This window comes from Esox lucius, chromosome 12, assembly GCF_011004845.1.
Source record: "Esox lucius isolate fEsoLuc1 chromosome 12, fEsoLuc1.pri, whole genome shotgun sequence".
Classification (NCBI taxonomy): Eukaryota; Metazoa; Chordata; class Actinopteri; order Esociformes; family Esocidae; genus Esox; species Esox lucius.
Window position 1 is genome coordinate 8,920,373 of NC_047580.1, and position 21,607 is coordinate 8,941,979.

Below are 21,607 nucleotides of genomic sequence, written 5' to 3' on the forward strand. Positions count from 1 at the left end.
CTTTTCAGATTAGAGATAGTTGAGTAGGCTATTAAAGAGTGTGAAATTATTTTTGTATGTTTAAAGTTTTGTGCTATAAAAAACACACCAAGGAAGCCTATGGAAATTTCATTTTAAAGATGATTTCTACAGCTTATGAAATAAAGTTGGAGATATCATATCATAACAAATGTAAATGTTTTTATAGAAACAATGTTTTATTCTAAACTGCATGCTCACTTTAATACAGACATTTCCTTAAAAAGGTCAGTCAAAGTCTGTGTCAAAACCTTAAAGGCACATCCTTTATGTCTAGGATGTGGGAGAGTTAAATGATTTTGATCTTCTTTGTGTGAAACACATTGACTGAGTAGTGCTCCTCCCCCACTTCCTTCTATGTTATAGTCCCATTTACAATGACCTGTAACATACATTCCTCAGCATCATATTCCTACTTTCATTTTGTATCATGCACAAACACACAGCTCAAGCACACACACATGCGATTACCTGTTGCCTACAGACTATGAAAACTGGTTGCACAGATTTCTTCCTTTCCACAGATGAATTGGTTGGTCCAAGGGTTGCTTGGTCCAGTGTTTAGGAGAATAAGCGCTAACTTGAAAATGGGCCAAGAGTGCATTCCAAAACTAGAGAGAGATTGAGGGGAACAGGAAACCCTGAACACAGTGTCAGTCTGAAATGTATTATGGACAGAGAGGAGGGGAATGTTTTTTTTGACTAAACAGAAAGCTTTCTTGCCATGGAACTTGAATAGAGTATAAACCTCAAATGTAAAAACCAGTTTTGTTGGTTTATTGAAGCTACTTATGCCCTAGATACATTTTGTAATATAAATCATGAAAGGTGTGCCAGAAAACAACCCACAAGACCGAAGAATTATGGTATAAGAGAGAGCTGGTGTGCGTGCGAAACAAAAACAGGGTTAAGACAAACATGGTAATAGAAGATAAGAATGTAGTGGGAGTGTCTTGATACAATACTCTAAAACTGTGATTGCAACTTAAACAGAGAAATAGAGTTCAGAATATGAAACAAGGAGTGGATGTGAAATAAAGTAAATACAAAGATAGTGAATACCGGCAAATGCAAGGCAGTAGGATCAAGAAAGAGAAAAGTTGAATTGGCAGAGATAATACTGAGAAGTGAGAAGAGTTGATTACGAGGATCCTGTGAAATTCAACATGGAAAATGTGAGGATTCATGTTCTTTATTTTATTTTGTTTTAACATTCTGTGCTAAACTGTAATATTAATTAATATTTTTTTCTGTTCACTAATGGGCTTGTTCTACTGCAGTTATATAATATCTATTTGTGCATGACGATCAACTTCCTCTTGAATCACATAAATACAATGTGATTGCCGCAAACCTTCAATATATTATAGCTCAGTGGGAATGTATTTTCAAATGATTTCAGAAACCAATGGAACTACTAGATTTTAATAAGTATATTAAGTACATTTACTGGGTCTTGCTTTCCGGTCAGTAAAATAATTGTTCTGACTTTACATTTGAAAACAGAGAAGCAAAGGACACAGTAATGTTTGCCTGTGTAGCCTGAATGATTCATACAGGGGTAATGAGCACTAATTATGCCAATACTGTTTTTGCCTTAATTACTGGCAATTTTACAAATGTACTGAAATTCATATACAGCTCTGGAAAAATTAAGAGACCACTGCACCGTTTTCTTTCTTTTCCAAAAAAGTTGAAAAGGAAAGTTTTGAGTGAAGAACAGAAGTGTTCAATTTGCAGTGGTCTCTTAATTTTAACCCTTCTGTTCCTCACTCAAAACTTTAGTTTTCAACTTTTATGGAAAGGAAAGAAAAAATTACAGTGGTAAATTTATTTTTTGAAGCTGTAGTTATAAATGATAGATGTAAACTGGCATTGCACTAAATTATGAATCAGTTATGAATCATTGTTTTGGTCTCTCTACTGGCTTAAGCAGTGTAGTTTATGCCCAAGCATTCACACACCTGTTTCAAACTAAAGGCTTGATGATAGGTTGATTATGTCAATCAAGTGTGTAAGTGGTAGGGCAACATTTGAATCAAGTGTGTGAGTGCTTGGGCAAAAACAAAAACATGCACCCCTTTGGGTCCCAAGGACCAGGATTAAGAAACATTGAGCTAGAGTCGTTGAAGAGATACTGTTTAAGGATAACGAATTATTAAAAAATGCTTATTAATATAGATTATTATATTCAATGCATGTTGTCATAGCCTAAACATTTGAAACAAAGGTAATTGTGTCTCTAGCTTAAACATATCTAGGCAAAAACATTACAAAAGTTATCGCAGTGGGAACTTTTGAATCTTCAGGAATCCCATTAAAGGACAGTTTAATTATTTTTTATCTTGGGGCTGGATAATCTATCCTAATTCTGGACTGTGGAAACATTATTTTTTGGAATAGTTTTCAGAGTATACTATTTTTTAAAGAAAGCCTCTCCTGGCAACAATGAAAGTGAAAGGGGCAACAAATACAGCGTTTCAAATTATATGATACATTCAGTTTTCCAAAAGGGGATGGTCAGGGTGTATTGATATAGGTCTCTATACGTTCCCCTGAAAACATTGAGCCAATGTTTACATTCACAATGCAAGCAGTGAGTTTACTACGACAGTCGTTTTACAGTGCCCTTTCCCGAATACATCTCTGAACGATAGGCATGTTGGCATGCTGTGTGGGAATTGATTGGGCAATGCCTGGCACACAGCGTGGTGGGTTGTTTCCTGGCGAGCAGCAGCTTACATCAGGCTCTCTTCACCCACTTGGGACCTATCCTCTGTGCTTGGCGCACTCTGTGTGACCCTGTGGTATTAGGGGGCCCCATGCTGTTTCTGTCACATTGATGAATGGACCTGAAATCAACGACTGTATGTGTTTGCTGGGCATTTAAAGTCTAGGGTGGTGGGTGGGGGGGCTCCTGGCTGACTCTCCTGGCTGTTTCAACCTGCAGTGCCAAATAAAGGGTGTCCCTCAAAATCCAGCCCTGAAACAAGACTTGTGAGAGATGCTACACAACAATGACTAAAAAAGAACTACAGAGTCTAGTGTCTGGGAGTACTGAAGCACATCCATCCATCCATCCATCTTCTTCCGCTTATCCGGGGCCGGGTCGCGGGGGGCAGCAGTCTAAGCAGGGATGCCCAGACTTCCCTCTCCCCAGACACTTCCTCCAGCTCTTCCGGGGGGACACCGAGGCGTTCCCAGGCCAGCCGGGAGACATAGTCCCTCCAGCATGTCCTAGGTCTTCCCCGGAGTCTCCTCCCGTTGGGACGGGACCGGAACACCTTCCCAGGAAGGCGTTCCGGAGGCATCCGAAACAGATGCCCAAGCCACCTCAGCTGACCCCTCTCGATGTGCACAGTTAATGAAGCACAGTTCAACCATATCAAAGAATCAGCATAAAACCAGCATGGAGGGTAATAAGAAGCTTTTAATCAAAAAGCACTATCTGAAAGCATAACAGCAACCCAGCTGTGATTTAGGGGAAAAAGGCTCAAGACTGTTATTGCAGCAAATGGTGGCACAACCAATTATTGATGTAGAGGTTGGATTTTTCTTAAACATACAGTATTTGCAAAAATAACACCAACTTCTCCTTAGAATAATAAATTTTGAAGGACATCAATTTAAAAATGAAATATCAAACACATTACCATTTGTTATTCAATAAAATGAAAGAATTGGTCAGAGTTGTGAAAACCTTTGCAAGCGACTGTACCTTTTTACTGTATCAGTATGTTGTATGATGGAAACCTAAAGGCTGTCTCACTTTTAATGTCTTCATGAGCATCTTACATATTTGTAGCCAGTTGGGAAATTATATGATCACTATGAGATTTTATTAAGAAACTATACCTGAGTTACTAATTGTCTGTTACACACTGTCTCTAATTACATCTCTCTGATCAGTGATGCTCTTTACTGTTGTTGCTACAATAGACAGAACTTCCCCCTCGACCACTGCTGTTTGACTTCCACGGAGTCTCCATGGTCCACCATTTTACTGATAACTGGGAGAAAGTTCAGAACTTCCAGGCCAGGCCAGATGATATCCTCATTGCCACTTATCCTAAAGCAGGTATGTGTGCATATTACTAGGTAACAGGTAAGGTTTTAGGATTCCTGTTAACTGCAGCCAAAACAATAGCAACTCTTCCAGCTGGAGTATGAACATAAATCAAAAAAAAACTGAATATACTGTATTCTGTGATGGTAATTCCATCGATCGACACTCTTAAATAAGGAAGTACAGAGAAGAAATTCTCTAGGCACAATTAAACAGTTTATTAATTATTATTTGCAAATAAGAGAGACGCGTCAACCGCTTACACACATAATCGTCTGAGGAGTCTCTAACTCAATACAGCTCATTCAACAGTATATATCACATACAAAAAGGGGTGTGGTAAGTTGTTGCCCATCTGTCTTGTGTAAGGTTTACCCAAAGGGCGGGCTGTCCCCCCACCTTATCCTTCTCAACTCCTGAAGAGACACAATGTCTGGATAATCAACAGATAGACACTAATGGGTTATACAAACAAAGAGTAACCCTCTAATTCGCTGGTGCCGGTCAAGGATGCCCCCTTAAACAAATACCAGATCCCCCTCTCCTATATTCCAAAGGAACAGAAAGGACTGACACCCTTCTTTGTCTAGGAAGGAGGACATGGCCCAAATACCTAAAATCCTCTGATATTACACAGACATGTGTGTCACAATCAAAGTAAAACTTTACATACCAACTAATGGAAAGACAGACATTTCTCAAATGCATCTTAGTTCAAAATTTCCATAACAATACACAATAGAAAAATCTGAAAAGGATACACAATAAATATCAGTTAGTGTCAGTGTCTTTCAACCATTCCTGTTTTACTTGCTTTTTGAAATGTGTTATCTGGGATTGCAGAAAGTTCATGGCCCTATTAGTTGTTCTGCTTTCCTTCTGGGCTTGGGGACTTTGAAAAGACCTCTGGTGGCCAGGGGTCTCAGAGCTGTTTGAACAGACAGTTGGGCAGTCTTAACACATCGACAGGTCATACAAAATCCAGTAGTGATGCAGAAAATGTTTCTACTCCTGTAAGCCAGGAGAGATTCACATTTGCTCTGGATGTTCCTTAAGTGTCATTATGTATATATCTGTTTCATGTCATCTGTAGTCTATCCACTCATCTATGTCCTTCTTTGCAGTGCTTGACCATATGACAGCAATCCAGTCTATTTTTCCTTACTTCATTCTCTCCCATACCCTGATCTCTCTCCTGTTCACCCATCTCTATATCTCTCAGGTACCACATGGATCTCCTACATCCTGGACCTTCTATATTTCGGTCAATCAGCTCCAGAGCGCCAGACCTCACTTCCTATCTATCAGAGAGTGCCTTTCCTGGAAAGTGACTTCCGTGTTTTCCCTCCAGGTTAGAATACACCCATGATATATTTGAACTGTGAGGCCCTTATATTCAATATGTAAAATACACTCACCTAAAGGATTATTAGGAACACCTGTTCAATTTCTCATTAATGCAATTATCTAATCAACCAATCGCATGGCAGTTGCTTCAATGCATTTAGGGTTGTGATCCTGGTCAAGACAATCTCCTGAACTGAATGTCATAATGGGAAAGAAAGGTGATTTAAGCAATTTTGAGCGTGGCTTGGTTGTTGGTGCCAGACGGGCCGGTCTGAGTATTTCACACTCTGCTCAGTTACTGGGATTTTCATGCACAACCATTTCTAGTGTTTACAAAGAATGGTGTGAAAAGGGAAAAACATCCAGTATGCGGCAGTCCTGTGGGCGAAAATGCCTTGTTGATGCTAGAGGTCAGAGGAGAATGGGCCGACTGATTCAAGCTGATAGAAGAGCAACTTTGACTGAAATAACCACTCGTTACAACCGAGGTATGCAGCAAAGCATTTGTGAAGCCACAACACGCACAACCTTGAGGCGGATGGGCTACAACAGCAGAAGACCCCACCGGGTACCACTCATCTCCACTACAAATAGGAAAAAGAGGCTACAATTTGCACGAGCTCACCAAAATTGGACAGTTGAAGACTGGAAGAATGTTGCCTGCTCTGATGAGTCTCGATCATGCCTTGTTACCACTGTGCAGGCTGGTGGTGGTGGTGTAATGGTGTGGGGGATGTTTTCTTGGCACACTTTAGGCCCCTTAGTGCCAATTGGGCATCGTTTAAATGCCACGGCCTACCTGAGCATTGTTTCTGACCATGTCCATCCCTTTATGACCACCATGTACCCATCCTCTGATGGCTACTTCCAGCAGGATAATGCACCATGTCACAAAGCTCGAATCATTTCAAATTGGTTTCTTGAACATGACAATGAGTTCACTGTACTGAAATGGCCCCCACAGTCACCAGATCTCAACCCAATAGAGCATCTTTGGGATGTGGTGGAACGGGAGCTTTGTGCCCTTGATGTGCATCCCACAAATCTCCATCAACTGCAAGATGCTATCCTATCAATATGGGCCAAAATTTCTAAAGAATGCTTTCAGCACCTTGTTGGATCAATGCCACGTAGAATTAAGGCAGTTCTGAAAGCGAAAGGGGGTCAAACACAATATTAGTATGGTGTTCTTAATAATCCTTTAGGTGAGTGTATATTGTTAAGGACACTGTGTATTACAAAGAAAAAAAAATTAAATTTTAAAACCCCACAGACAATATCATTCCATAAATCTCATCAACAGACGTTGTACGGTCACAAAGTGGAAGTAGAATGTCACTTATCTTCAAAGAGTAATCCGTTTGTCCCAACTCTGTATACAGGAACAGAGGTAGCAGACAAGTTACCCACCTCTCCTCGCCTCATCAAGACTCACCTCCCTGTCCAGTTGGTGCCCAAGTCCTTCTGGGAAAAGAACTGCAGGGTACAGAATGAATAAACGTCCTGTTCCCCTGCTAGTTTTCAATGTAGACTGTAAATGTGTCTGTTGGTTTCCTGTCTACATGTGTCTGTTGGTCTCCTGTCTACATGTGTCTGTTGGTCTCCTGTCTACATGTTTCTGTTGAAATCCTGTCTGCATGTGTCTGTTGGTCTCCAGTCTATGTGTCTGTTGGTCTCCTGACTACATATGTCTGTCGGTCTCCTGTCTACATGTGTCTCTTGGTCTCCTGTTTACATGTGTCTCTTGGTCTCCTCTCTACAGTGTCTGTTGGTCTCCTGTCTACATGTGTCTCTTGGTCTCCTCTCTACAGCGTCCGTTGGTCTCCTGTCTACATGTTTCTGTTGAAATCCTGTCTGCATGTGTCTCTTGGTCTCCTCTCTACAGTGTCTGTTGGTCTCCTGTCTACATGTGTCTCTTGGTCTCCTCTCTACAGCGTCCGTTGGTCTCCTGTCTACATGTTTCTGTTGAAATCCTGTCTGCATGTGTCTGTTGGTCTCCAGTCTATGTGTCTGTTGGTCTCCTGACTACATATGTCTGTCGGTCTCCTGTCTACATGTGTCTCTTGGTCTCCTGTTTACATGTGTCTCTTGGTCTCCTCTCTACAGTGTCTGTTGGTCTCCTGTCTACATGTGTCTCTTGGTCTCCTCTCTACAGCGTCTGTTGGTTTTTTGTCAATAGGGCCGTGCACAGACATCTGGAGGGGCAGGGGCCAAACCCAAAAAAGGGCACCCCCCCAAAAACATTTTTTTAATAATATATTAAATAAATAACTCACAGGAGAAATAGCTAAACGTTTCAATGCGTAACCGTAATATGTATTCCTATTATATGCAATGTGCCTGTTGTTCTGACCAATAAGGTAGCTGAGCTTCCTTCCTTTCATATGTACCACTTTATTGTATATTACAGTGAGAAATGGAACACGATGCCAAGTGTATTTTGACCTTTATTAACTGTGACACTTAAGAGAATTAGATGTCAAGTAAGCAACAGTCAATGAGCTTCCAATTCATTGCAGGGTTTGAACCTGACAAAAACCTCTAGCATGTTGGCACTGCAACCATCAAAAAAAAAAATAATATTAACCTCAAATCATAAGGAGTCCCAACCGGGTCACTAAAGCACAGCAGTATAGTTTGCATAACAGCCTAAAGCAGGAGTGGGCAGACCTTTGAATTCAAGATCCATAGAGGAAGTTTGTCATACAACGGAGGGCTGCACATATTTTTATTTGATGTAAAATGTGTTTGTCAACATCTATTTGCAGGCCAGAAAAGCATTAGGCAAACTTTTTATCCAGAAAAACATTTCAGACACTGAACATACACTCAGTTGCATCCACATATTTTTTTTATTTATGATTACATTTGCAAATATATATGCCATATTACGAACAGCGGCCAGACTCAGTATATTAGCCTATCTTCTGTCTTCTAATGTGACTGTAGAAAGGATGAACAGCCCTCAAGAGCCGATATATAAATGAACTGATTCATGTATATTAGAGGATGTGAGCCAGCTGAGTCTAGTAACGTTACACATTTAAGTTAATGTGACTACTGTAGAAATGCACAGCTGCTGCAAAGCAATACATTCCAATGTACATGTATATTATACAGACATGTATGTTATTCCAATTCCGTTGGGCCCCTTCGCCCCTCCCTGGGCATGTGGCTGCCTGTCTACATGTGGCTGCAATGCATTTCTTGTAATAATTTTAACTAGTTTAGTGAAAGCCCAGTTTGAGTATACTATCTTTATTAATAGCTTCTGCTAATTATTTGCTTTTGCATATCATCTGTGTGTTTTTTTTTAAAATAACATAATAATAGAGAGTCCTGCTCTAATTGCAATAATCTGTCTTTACGCAGGTGGTGTATGTTGCCCGTAATGCCAAGGACAATGTAGTGTCTTATTTCCACTTTGACCGTATGAACAAGGCCCATCCCGAGCCAGGAGACTGGAACAACTTCTTACAGAGATTCATGGATGGAAAGAGTGAGTGAACGAGAGAATAAAGGAGTGAATGAATGAGTAGTGATGATAGTCACCTTTCATTCTAAGGATGTGGCTACTCTACTCTTCTTCAGTGGTGTTTGGACCCTGGTATGACCATGTGACCGGCTGGTGGGAGAAGAAACAGACTCACTCTAAAATCCACTACATGTTTTATGAAGACATGATAGAGGTTAGTAGAATAACTACACCTGTGATATGAAGACATGATAGAGGTTAGTAGAATAACTACACTTGTTATATGAAGACATGATAGAGGTTAGTAAAACAACTACATCTGTTCTATGAAGACATGATAGAGGTTAATAGAATAATAAAATTTGTTCTATGAAGATGTAATAGAGGTTAGTAGAATAACTACATATGTTCTATGAAAATGTGATAGAGGTTGGTAGAATAACAACACTTATTCACTGAAAATATTATAATGGTGAGTAGAATAATTTCAGCTTTACCATAAAGGTGCTAACCGATTTTAAGATTAAGTAGCACAAAATGTTCATAAAAAATATTGGTTGTTGTATGCTGATAATCACAAAAATGTAACCAAAAACAATGTGTTTATTTGCAGGATATGGGACGGGAGCTGGATGGACTGTGCTCCTTCCTGGGTTTGTCTCCTTCAGTGGAGGAGAAGGAGAGAGTGATAGAAGGATCTCACTTTGACAACATGAAGAATAATAGTATGACCAACTACTCCAACCTCCCAGTTTTGGACTTCAAGATCTCCCCCTTCATGAGAAAAGGTTGATTTTGATCTTTCTCCCTACACCTGTCTTTCTGTCATTCTCCATGCTCAGGAAAAAGGTGCTTTCTAGAACATAACATTTTCTTCTGCTTCCCCACTGAGGCCCTTTATCAACTAGAATTTGGTTCCAGTTAGAACCCCTTTGGTTCCATATAAAACTCTTTCCAATGTGGATTCTAAATGGAACACTTTTTTTCTAAGTGAGGCTTATTACCTGTGTTTTAAAATTCATACAGACTTTATAACTAATGTTCATCACTTCTATAGTCATTGTCAAAATAGCCTGCCGGCAATACCTGGCCTGTGTGCTTTAGTTTGTCAGTTCCTGTCATCACCTTTTATCTGCTCACACTTTTTTATCTCTCGTTCTATCTCTTCTCCACTCAAGGAAAGGTTGGAGACTGGAAGAACCATTTCACTGTTACCCAGAGTGAAAGGTTTGATGAACACTATCAGAAGAAGATGAACAACCCCAACTTACAGTTTCGCACAGTAGTCTAGAGGTTGTGGTCTGTGTGATTGTTTTCATAAAAAATGTTCATGGAATGTTTATAGTAAATGGATGCTTTGCAGAGTCATGAAATATATTATTTACCAAACCATTATGAAATGCTGAACCAGAAGACAATGTAAGGTGCTAATTAATTCTATTGGTCTGTTAATTCTATTGGTCTGTGAAGGAGGTGAGAAACCACATATGCACTGTGTGAAAAGACAAATGTGAACATGTGGGTAGTACCTGCGGTCTTGTCTTTGCCCATAAAACTTGACCAGGTTAAGGATTCAAGGAAGACACCTGAGAAAACAACAGCTGACATTTTATTACAAGAGAGCCATTAAGATGCCATTAATAATACCAAGTAAGGCACACTGATAATCAGAGTTAGCAAACTCACTACAGAGTGAGTAAACTCACTACTCACTAGCTATGCCCCTCACAAGGAATCTGACTAATTAGGTTCAAATCTGTCTGAAAAATGTTATCTGTTGGTTAGATATGACATCGTAGTCACATGACCAACATGGTTAGAGATTTGGCTACAGTTTTATTGAATTGTGATGGCCCTAGCCTTATTGTGACAGCCCTAGCCTTTTGGGGGTCCTAAGCAAATACTTAATGAGGGACCCCCTCTCCCTTAGTGGTCTGGGGCTCACTAACGGTCGGAGGCCCCCTAGCAGTCGGCCACCTATGTCGCTTATGCCTAGGGCCGGCACTGAATGGAAATTCCCCAGGGGGAAAGTTGCTTGGGCAACTACTTAGGAGCTGTCTTTTTTGTGTTTGGAGTCCAGCCCCAAATGTACCTATTGTGTACTCATTTACACTTCACTGGTTCTGCACAAAAGAAGACTAATTTCATGCAACCATTAAAGATTCAAGATTTATCAAGTATCAAGTATACATTTAGTATCCAACTAAATGTTGGTAAATGCAAATGGTTGAGGTTTATGTACTAGGGTTTACAGAAACATGAAATCCCAGTGAAGCCAGTATACACATCTTATTAAACAGCTGTCTTCAGATTCCATATGCCTGTGACAACAACAACCACACTACAGGTGGATTTATACTGGATCTCCACCAATACTGTCTTCACTTTTCCTGTGACACAGGACTTCATTGGAAAAAAGCAAAAAACAAGTAATAATATCAGACCTGTTTAGTGTATACAGTTGTGCTCATAAGTTTGCATACCCTGGAAGAAAATTTGAATTTCTGTCGTTGATTTTGAAAATATGACTGATCATACAAAAATATTTTATTTTATTTAAGGATGCCATTTATTATCACATAGTTGTTTGGCTCCTTTTTAAATCATAATGATAACAGAAATAATCCAAATGGCCCTGATCAAAAGTTTACATACCATTGAATGTTTGGTCTTGTTACAGACACAGAAGATGACAATGGCAATAAAAGGTGAATTTCCCAAACCTTCCCAAACCCAAAGTCTTTTAAAATTACAATTACTCTCTGTGTAAATAGTCAATGAATTTGTTTGCTCTCACGTGCATGCACTGAGCAGGCTAGATAGTGAGCCATGGGGAGCAGAAAATAACTGTCAAAAGACCTGCGTAACAAGGTAATTGATCTTTATACAAATGGAAAAGGATATAAAAAGATATCCAAAGCCTTGGAAATGCCAGTCAGTACAGTTCAATCACTTATTAAGAAGTGAAAAATTCAGGGATCTCTTGATACCAAGCTAAGTCAGGTAGACCAAGAAAGATTTCAGCCAAAACTGCCAGAAGAATAGTTTGGGATACAAAGAAAAACCCACTGGTAACCTCAGGAGAAATACAGGCTGCTCTGGAAAAAGACGGTGTGATGGTTTCAACAAGCACAATCCGACGATACTTGAACAAAATTGAGCTGCATGATCAAGTTTCCAGAAAGAAGCCTTTACGGCACCAATGCCACAAAAAAGCCTGGTTACTATATGCCCGGCAAAACCTTAACATGCCTCACAGCTTCTGGCACACTTTAATTTGGAGTGACGAGACCAAAATAAAGCTTTATGGTCACAACCATAAGCGTTATGTTTATAGTAAACAAAAAACCGTCCCCACTGTGAAGCATGGTGGTGGCTCACTGATGTTTTGGGGGTGTGTGAGCTCTAAAGGCACGAAGAATCTTGCTAAAATTGATGGCAAGGTGAATGCAGCATGTTATTAGAAAATACTGGCAGACAATTAGCATTTTTCTGCAAGAAAGCTGTGCATGGGACGCTCTTGGACTTTCCAGCACGACAATGACCCTAAGTGCAAGGCCAAGTCTCCTGACCTTAATACCATCAAGCCACGCTGTGGAGACCTCAAACGTGTGGATCATGCAAGACGACCAAAGACTTTGCATGACCTGGAGGCGTTTTGCCAAGACAAATGGGCAGCTATGCCATCTGCAAGAATTCAGGGCCTCATAGACAACAGTTACAAAAGACTGCATGGTGTCATTGATGCTAAAGGGGGCAATACACAGTATTAAGAACTATGTGTGTGCAGACTTTTGAAAAGGGGTCAGTTAATTTCTTTCTTTGTTGCCACATTTTGTTTTATGGTTGTGCCATTCTGTTATGACCTACAGTTGAATGTGAATCCCATAAGAAATAAAAGACTGGTTGCTACTGTTGGTCAGTGGTCAATGTTGAAAGACAAGGCAAGCTGCCTAACTGATGAGCAACAAGCATGATTGAGCCTACTGTATTAGGTTGTAGGTTCATATGCACCCTTTCTCTAATTATGTTTCCTCCTAGAAACTACACATTTGAATAGACTTAATACTGTCAATGTTTTCTTTCAACTCCCAAAACTAGCTCAATATTTAATTTTAATATGTTGGGAAAGACAGCAAGAAGTGTTTGGTGATTTTGGAAAACTGCCTTGCACGTTTTATGCAAAATTTAATTTCAATCAAATTCATCATGGCATAATATGTAGTAGGATGAAATTTTATCAGTATTTCGTATCTTGTCATCCAAGTTTATGGTCCCTGCAAATTATACCTAAAACGTCATCAACATCTCCTGGCAAGGTTGCAGATCAAGACGATACCTGATGCTTCTAGCTGCTATTCGGCTGAAGAAGGTTTTTTAAATGTTACATTACTGTTTTGGTTAATTTTCATATCAAATGTAATCTTATATTTGTTATTCACAATATACTACTGAAATTGTGTTTTAGATTATACTTATCTAGGCATGAACAAACCAGCAATATAACAGTTCTGTTGTAAGGACATTCTGTGAGAGGATACATCTTGATGATTCCTCAGTCAGGATAGTTGGAGTTGAATTGACTAACCTGAGAATCACAAGACTCACAAGACCAATCTTTACTTCCTGACAACATATTGTAGGACAGAGGGATCTTCTCATGGCTCAAAGTAGGCATGACCTTAGAATCTGTATGGAGACTCTACAGAAGCATCTGTGTTGTATTGACATTTTAGTGGTGGCATGTGATCAGACACACATGATGGAGGTTAGGCAGGTATGGGTGAACTGAATTAGACTGGTCAGATAGCCAAAACTAGACAAAGAAGTCAGGGGGAGGTAACTTGGAGTTGGTTCATATTTCCTTAAATAAGGATACCTAAACTGTATTTGGTTGTCATACACTTTTGTCATGCTTTGAGGTTGTACACTGATATCATATGTTGCTGAACACTTTGTGTAACAACTGTTGCATCACCTACAAGCTTGTAATACATTCTCAATATATTTTATATAAATTCAATATAATGAGTAGATTATATTGGTTTCCTGAATATCACAGAGTTTTGACCGCATCACTGCCAACCATCCCACAACCTGCCCCGCCCCCAACACTGATGTTGCATTCTCCTTGGGTTTTCAGTCTCGGTGTTTTATAAAAGCACTTTGTGACAACTGCTGATGTAAATAGGGCTTTATAAATACATTTGATTGATTGATAAAGATTTTTAACTATTAAAAACACACCAAGGAAGCCTATGAAACTTTTAATTTTGAAGATGTCTACACCACTGCACCTTTTTCTTTCCTTTCCAAAAAAGTTGAAAAGGAACATTTTGAGTGAGGAACAGAAGTGTTCAATTTGCAGTGGTCTCTTCATTTTAAGACACGAACTTTATTGTAGACATTTCCTGAAAAAGGTCAGTCAAAGTCTGTGTCAAAACCTTAAAGGCACATCCTTTATGTCTCGGATGTGGGAGAGTTAAATGATTTTGATCTTCTTTGTGTGAAACACATTGACTGAGTAGTGCTCCTCCCCCACTTCCTTCTATGTTATAGTCCCAGTTACAATGACCTGTAACATACATTCCTCAGCATCATATTCCTACTTTCATTTTGTATCATGCACAAACACACAGCTCACGCACACACACATGCAATTACTTGTTGCCTACAGACTATGAAAACTGGTTGCACAGATTTCTTCCTCTCCACTGAGTAATTGGTTGGTCCAAGGGTTGCTTGGTCCTGTGTTTAGGAGAACAAAGGCTAACTTGAAAATGGGCCAAGAGTGCATTCCAAAACTAGAGAGAGATTGAAGTGAACAGAAAACCCTGAACAAACAGAGTCAGTCTGAAATGTATTATGGACAGAGAGGAGGGGAATGTTCTCTTAATGTAGAAGGGGGAAATGTCTGATACTGAAAAAACAGGAAAGAAAATATAAAGATAGCGAATACAGACAAAGGCAAGGAAATAGGATCAAGAAAAGGAAAAGTTGAATAGGCAGAGACAATATTAAGAAGAGTTTATTAAGAGGATACTATGGAATTCAACATGGAAAATGTAAGGATTCAGCCTCTCTGAAATAGTGTGTATAACATTCTGTACTTAACTGTAATATGAATTCATTGTTTTATGTGTTCACTAATGGTGTTGCCCTACTGCAGCTTTATAAAATGTATTCACGTGAATCACATTAATACAATGTGATTGCTGTGACCCACCAGTACAATATGGCTCAGAGGGAATGTTGTTTGTAATTCACAGTTATATCAGACACCAATGGAAAGATGAGATTTATATTAAGTACATTTACTGGGTCTTGCCTTTCAGTCAGAAAAACTATTGTTCTGTCTTTGCATTTTAAATCAGAGATGTAAGGGAAGACCCTGAAAAGTTTGCCTGTGTAGCTTGAGGGGTTCATGAGAGGGTAATGAATGCTAATAATGCTACTACTGTATTAGCCTTAATTACAGGCAATTTTACAAATGTATTCAAATATATAAATACCACATAGGGTGTTAGGCTTTTTGAATCACAGAGATGAGTGGACCTGATATCAATGACTGCAAGTGTTTGCTGGGCATTTGAAGTTCTTGGGGGGTGTGATGGAAATTCCATGTATCGACACTCGGAGTAAGGGACACAGAGACAAAGTTCTCTTTGTACATTATAACCGTTTTATTAACTATTATGCACATATGAGAGACGCGTCAACCGCTTACACACACATAATCGTCTAAGGAGTCTCTGACTCAATATAGCTCATTCAACCGTATATATCACATAGGAAAAAGGGGTGTGGTAAGATGCTGCCATCTGTCTCATGTCAATCAAACACCTTTGTTCTATCACACAAGTCAAATGCTATCTTCCCCCACCTTATCCTTCCTGCCATAATGTTTACTGTAGTGTTTACCTAAGCTTCACACAAAGGACAGCTCGGAAACTTCCCCAACAGGGGGCAGATATTTGGACCCCCAAATTTTACTGAATTACAGATGGTACACTGACATTTTGTTCTGTTAAATATTGTATTTTAAAACAATGAGAATGTAAGGTGACATTAAAACAATTGTAAGGTGACATTGGATGTTAGTAATTTGATTTGTAAGGAAAAAAACTGAAATTGCTTGAATAAGTCTCCAATCCTGTGATATAGAAGATCCCAGTTTACACAGATGAAAGGAATTGTCCTAACAAGTGTTTGGATATCTCAATGAGCACAGTTGGATCAATAGTCAGGATGTAGAAGCTGCAGCATAGGAAGGGCCAAAAAAGGTGTCCATCAAAACTCAGCTGTCGACAGGAGACTTGTGATAGATGGGAAATAGTGTCAAACAATCACTTTAAAATAAGTACAGAGTTTATTGTCTGGGAGTGGAGTTATGGAGCACAGTTCAACCATATCAAGAAATCGTCATAAAACCTGCCAGGAGGGTTATAAGATAGTTTGAAAGATTTTAAAGATTTTTCAATAACATGCAGTATTTGCCTAAATAAAACCAATTCATCCTTAGAGCAATCAGTTTTGAATTACATTGATTTAAAAATGAAATGTCAAACAGATGAATATTTGTAATTCAGTAAAATTACAGAATTGGTCAGGGTTGTGAATATTGTTGCAAGAGACTTATAAGAAACTATATTTGATATAAGAAACCTATATTTTTCTGATCAGTGATGCTCTTTACTGTTGTTGCCACTATAGACAGACCTTCCAACTCGACCACTGCTGTTTGACTTCCACGGAGTCTCCATGATCCACTATTTTACTGATAACTGGGAGAAAGTTCAGAACTTCCAGGCCAGGCCAGATGATATCCTCATTGCCACTTATCCTAAAGCAGGTATGTGTGCATGTTACTAGGTAACAGGTAAAGTTTTAGGACCCCTGTTAGCGGCAGCCAAAACAATAGCAACACAATAGAAACAAAAACATAAATACACAATGGAAAAACCTGAAAAGGATACACAATAAATACCAATTAATGTCTGTGTCTAACAACCATTCCTGTTTTACTTGCTTTTTGGAATGTGTTATCTGGGAATGCAGAAATTTCAATGGCACTATTTGTTGTTATGCATTCCTTCTGGACTTGGGGACTTTGAAAAGGCCTCTGGTGGCCAAGGGTCTCAGAGCTGTTTGAACAGACAGTTGGGCAGTCTCTTCCAGCTGGAGTCTGAACATGAATAATAAAACATTATCATTCTCTCCCATACCCTGATCTCTCTCCTTAACACATCTCTATATCTCTCAGGTACCACATGGATCTCCTACATCCTGGACCTTCTATATTTTGGTCAATCAGCTCCAGAGCGCCAGACCTCACTGCCCATCTTTATGAGAGTGCCTTTCCTGGAAAGTGACTTCCGTGTTCTCCCTCCAGGTTAGAATTCACCCATGATACATTTGAACTGTGAGGCCCTTTATTCAATATGCAAAACTATATTGTTAAGGACACTGTACACTCACCTAAAGGATTATTAGGAACACCATCCTAATACTGTGTTTGACCCCCTTTCGCCTTCAGAACTGCCTTAATTCTACGTGGCATTGATTCAACAAGGTGCTGAAAGCATCCATTAGAAAAGTTGGCCCATATTGATAGGATAGCATCTTGCAGTTGATGGAGATTTGTGGGATGCACATCCAGGGCACGAAGATCCCGTTCCACCACATCCCAAAGATGCTCTATTGGGTTGAGATCTGGTGACTGTGGGGGCCATTTCAGTACAGTGAACTCATTGTCATGTTCAAGAAACTAATTTGAAATGATTCAAGCTTTGTGACATGGTGCATTATCCTGCTGGAAGTAGCCATCAGAGGATGGGTACATGGTGGTCATAAAGGGATGAACATGGTCAGAAACAATGCTCAGGTAGGCCGTGGCATTTAAACGATGCCCAATTGGCACTAAGGGGCCTAATGTGTGCCAAGAAAACATCCCCCACACCATTACACCACCACCACCAGCCTGCACAGTGGTAACAAGGCATGATGGATCCATGTTCTCATTCTGTTTACGCCAAATTCTGACTCTACCATCTGAATGTCTCAACAGAAATCGAGACTCATCAGACCAGGCAATATTCTTCCAGTCTTTAATTGTCCAATTTTGGTGAGCTCGTGCAAATTGTAGCCTCTTTTTCCTATTTGTAGTGGAGATGAGTGGTACCCGGTGGGGTCTTCTGCTGTTGTAGCCCATCCGCCTCAAGGTTGTGCGTGTTGTGGCTTCACATATGCTTTGCTGCATACCTCGGTTGTAACGAGTGGTTATTTCAGTTAAAGTTGCTCTTCTATCAGCTTGAATCAGTCGGCCCATTCTCCTCTGACCTCTAGCATCAACAAGGCATTTTCGCCCACAGGACTGCCGCATACTGGATGTTTTTCCCTTTTCACACCATTCTTTGTAAACACTAGAAATGGTTATGCATGAAAATCCCAGTAACTGAGCAAATTGTGAAATACTCAGACCGGCCCGTCCGGCACCAACAACCATGCCACTCTCAAAATTGCTTAAATCACCTTTCTTTCCCATTCTGACATTCAGTTTGGAGTTCAGGAGATTGTCTTGACCAGGACCACACCCCTAAATGCATTGAAGCAACTGCCATGTGATTGGTTGATTAGATAATTGCATTATTGAGAAATTGAACAGGTGCTCCTAATAATCCTTCAGGTGAGTGTATATTGTTAAGGACACCGTGTATTACAAAGATTATTATTTTTCAATTTTAAAACCCCACAGACACTATAATTCCACAATTCTCATCAACAGACGTTGTACGGTCACAAAGTGGAAGTAGAATGTCACTTATCTTCAAAGAGTAATCAGTTTGTTCCAACTGTACACAGGAACAGAGTTAGCAGACAAGTTACCCACCTCTCCTCGCCTCATCAAGACTCACCTCCCCGTCCAGTTGGTGCCCAAGTCCTTCTGGGAGCAGAACTGCAGGGTACAGAAAGAATAAACGTCCTGTTCCCCTGCTAGTTGTCAATGTAGACTGTAAATGTGTCTGTTGGTCTCCTGTCTACATGTGTCTGTTGGTCTCCTGTCTACATGCGTTTGTTGGTCACCTGTCTACATGTGTCTGTTGGTCTCCTGTCTACATGTGTCTGTTGGTCTCCTGTCTACATGTGTCTGTTGGTCTCCTGCCTACGTGTCTGTTGGTCTCTTGTCTACATGTGTCTGTTGGCTTTTGTCTTTCTGTAATTGCAATAATCTGTCTCTACGCAGGTGGTGTATGTTGCCCGTAATGCCAAGGACAATCTAGTGTCTTATTTTCACTTTGACCGTATGAACAGGGCCCAACCTGAGCCAGGAGACTGGAACAACTTCTTACAGAGATTCATGGATGGAAAGAGTGAGTGAACGAGAGAATAAAGGAGTGAATGAATGAGTAGTGATGATAGTCACCTTACATTCTAAGGATGTGGCTACTCTACTCTTCTTCAGTGGTGTTTGGACCCTGGTATGACCATGTGACCGGCTGGTGGGAGAAGAAACAGACTCACTCTAAAATCCACTACATGTTTTATGAAGACATGATAGAGGTTAGTAGAATAACCACACCTGTTATATGAAGACATGATAGAGGTTTGTAGAATAACTACATCTGTTTTATGAAGACATGATAAAGGTTAGTGGAATAACTACATCTGTTCTATGAAGACATGATAGAGGTTAATAGAATAACTACATCTGTTCTATGAAGACATGATAGAGGTTAGTAGAATAACTATATCTGTTCTATAAAGACATGATAGAGGTTAGTAGAATAACTACATCTGTTCTATGAAGACATGATAGAGGTTAGTAGAATAACTATATCTGTTCTATAAAGACATGATAGAGGTTAGTAGAATAACTACATCTGTTCTATGAAGACATGATAGAGGTTAGTAGAATTACTACATCTGTTCTATGAAGACATGATAGAGGTTAGTAGAATAACTAAATCTGTTTTATTACAATGTTATAGTGGTGAGTATATCAATTACAGCTGTAACATAAAGGTCTTTCAACACAAAGTAGCACAACATGTACATAATGAATGTCTGTGGTTGTATGTTGATTATCACAGACTTTACTGCTGGGGTTCTGCAGGCCCAAAAACAATGTGTTTTTATTTGCAGGATATGGGACGGGAGCTGGATGGACTGTGCTCCTTCCTGGGTTTGTCTCCTTCAGTGGAGGAGAAGGAGAGAGTGATAGAAGGATGTCACTTTGACAACATGAAGAATAATAGTATGACCAACTACTCCAACCTTCCAGTCATGGACTTCAAGATCTCTCGTTTCATGAGAAAAGGTTGATTTTGATCTTTCACCCTATGCCTGTCTTTATGTAATTTTTCCTGCTTTGTCTCTCTCAGTGTTGATAGTGGAAAGTTTTTGATTGAGAGCCATGTCAGATTTTGAAAATCAACAGAGGACTGCACATCTTCTTCCCCTGGGTATTATGTCCTTCAAAACCCATTGTGGCAACCCCAAAAAGGACTGAGATGACCATTGTGAAACGTTTGATTTTCTGGTCTATTTCTTTTAGGTAAGAGCACCAATGTGCTCTTATCAGCAGGAGGACACAGCTATTATACTGTTATTATGCTGGTTTTGACTTAAAAGTGTTAAGTGGTATATTTAAACAATGTTGAGCATGAGGGACTGTGATGAAGACTAGATTTCAGGCTAGACCCAGGATGGAGGTAGAAATATACTCTCAGGAAAAAGGTGCTTTCTAGAACATACATTTTTCTTCTGTTTCCCCACTGAGGCCCTTTACCAATTAGAATTTGGTTCCAGTTAGAACCCCTTAGGTTCCATATAAAACTCTTCCCAATGTGGATTCTAAATGGATTCCCCCCCCCCCCCCCCCCCCCCATGTGTTGTAAAATTCATACAGGCTTTGTAACTAATGTTCATCACTTCTATAGTCATTGTCAAAATAGCCTGCCAGCAATACCTGGCTTGTGGGCTTTAGTTTGTCAGTTCCTGTCATCACCTTTTATCTGCTCACACATGTTTTCTCTCTCCTCTCTCTACACTCAAGGAAAGGTTGGTGATTGGAAGAACCATTTCACCGTTACCCAGAGTGAAAAGTTTGATGAACACTATCAGAAGAAGATGAACAACCCCAACTTACTGTTTCGTACAGTAGTTTAGAGGTTGTGGTCTGGGTGATGGATGCCTTTAAGAATCCCAAAAGCAGATGCCTTTAAGAATCCCAAAGCAGATTGATTATCAATCTCAGTACGATCTGACCAATGTCTGTCCAGTCTGACAGAAACATTAATTCTTGTTGTTTAATTATGACCCTGTAATCATAAGACCAACGTGATTAGAGATCTGGCTTCAGTTTGCATTGAATTGGGATTAATGGAGATTCCCCAGAGGGAATGTTGCTTGGACAACTACTTATGGGCTGTCTTTTTTGTGTTTAGAGTCCAGCCCTAAATGTACCTATTGTGTACTTATTTACACTTCATTGGTTCTGCACAAAGAAGACTCACACATTTCACACAAGCATTACAGATTGAAGATTTAGCAAGAATAAGTATCCAACTAAATGTTGGTAAATATAACTGTTTGAGGTTTAAGTGTTTGTATTTACAGAAACATTAAATCCTTTTAATGAAGCCAATACACACATCTTATTTAACAGCTGTCTTTATATTCCATATGCCAGTGACAACACC

At 39.7% G+C, this 21,607-nt stretch overlaps 2 protein-coding genes across 2 annotated transcripts; both read left to right on the forward strand.

Annotated features, from left to right (window-relative positions):
• The first annotated feature begins 682 nt into the window (after window positions 1-682).
• LOC114828774 (cytosolic sulfotransferase 1) lies at window positions 683-11,079 on the forward strand. The gene is made up of 8 exons (XM_029124153.2): window positions 683-1,193; window positions 3,958-4,096; window positions 5,307-5,435; window positions 6,814-6,914; window positions 8,804-8,930; window positions 9,023-9,120; window positions 9,520-9,694; window positions 10,085-11,079. Exons 1-8 carry the CDS (start codon window positions 1,185-1,187, stop codon window positions 10,195-10,197), a joined length of 891 nt encoding a protein of 296 aa, XP_028979986.1. The 5' UTR covers window positions 683-1,184; the 3' UTR covers window positions 10,198-11,079.
• Window positions 11,080-14,710: 3,631 nt separating this feature from the next.
• On the forward strand, window positions 14,711-21,552 carry LOC114840491 (cytosolic sulfotransferase 3-like). The gene is made up of 8 exons (XM_029124150.2): window positions 14,711-14,971; window positions 16,620-16,758; window positions 17,170-17,298; window positions 18,768-18,868; window positions 19,150-19,276; window positions 19,369-19,466; window positions 20,049-20,223; window positions 20,962-21,552. The coding sequence occupies exons 1-8, from the start codon at window positions 14,951-14,953 to the stop codon at window positions 21,072-21,074; spliced, it is 903 nt and encodes a 300-aa protein (XP_028979983.1). The 5' UTR covers window positions 14,711-14,950; the 3' UTR covers window positions 21,075-21,552.
• The last annotated feature ends 55 nt before the right edge of the window (window positions 21,553-21,607 follow it).

What these genes read in the sequence shown, in the direction of transcription:
- LOC114828774 (XM_029124153.2), top strand. An exon ending in TGCCACTTATCCTAAAGCAG is followed by an intron (nt 4,097 to 5,306) that starts GTATGTGTGCAT and finishes TATATCTCTCAG; the next exon opens with GTACCACATGGATCTCCTAC. An exon ending in CTCCCCCTTCATGAGAAAAG is followed by an intron (nt 9,695 to 10,084) that starts GTTGATTTTGAT and finishes TCTCCACTCAAG; the next exon opens with GAAAGGTTGGAGACTGGAAG.
- LOC114840491 (XM_029124150.2), top strand. Translation starts at nt 14,951, where the DNA reads ATGGAATTCAACATGGAAAAT. An exon ending in CTTCCGTGTTCTCCCTCCAG is followed by an intron (nt 17,299 to 18,767) that starts GTTAGAATTCAC and finishes AACTGTACACAG; the next exon opens with GAACAGAGTTAGCAGACAAG. An exon ending in TCTGGGAGCAGAACTGCAGG is followed by an intron (nt 18,869 to 19,149) that starts GTACAGAAAGAA and finishes GTCTCTACGCAG; the next exon opens with GTGGTGTATGTTGCCCGTAA.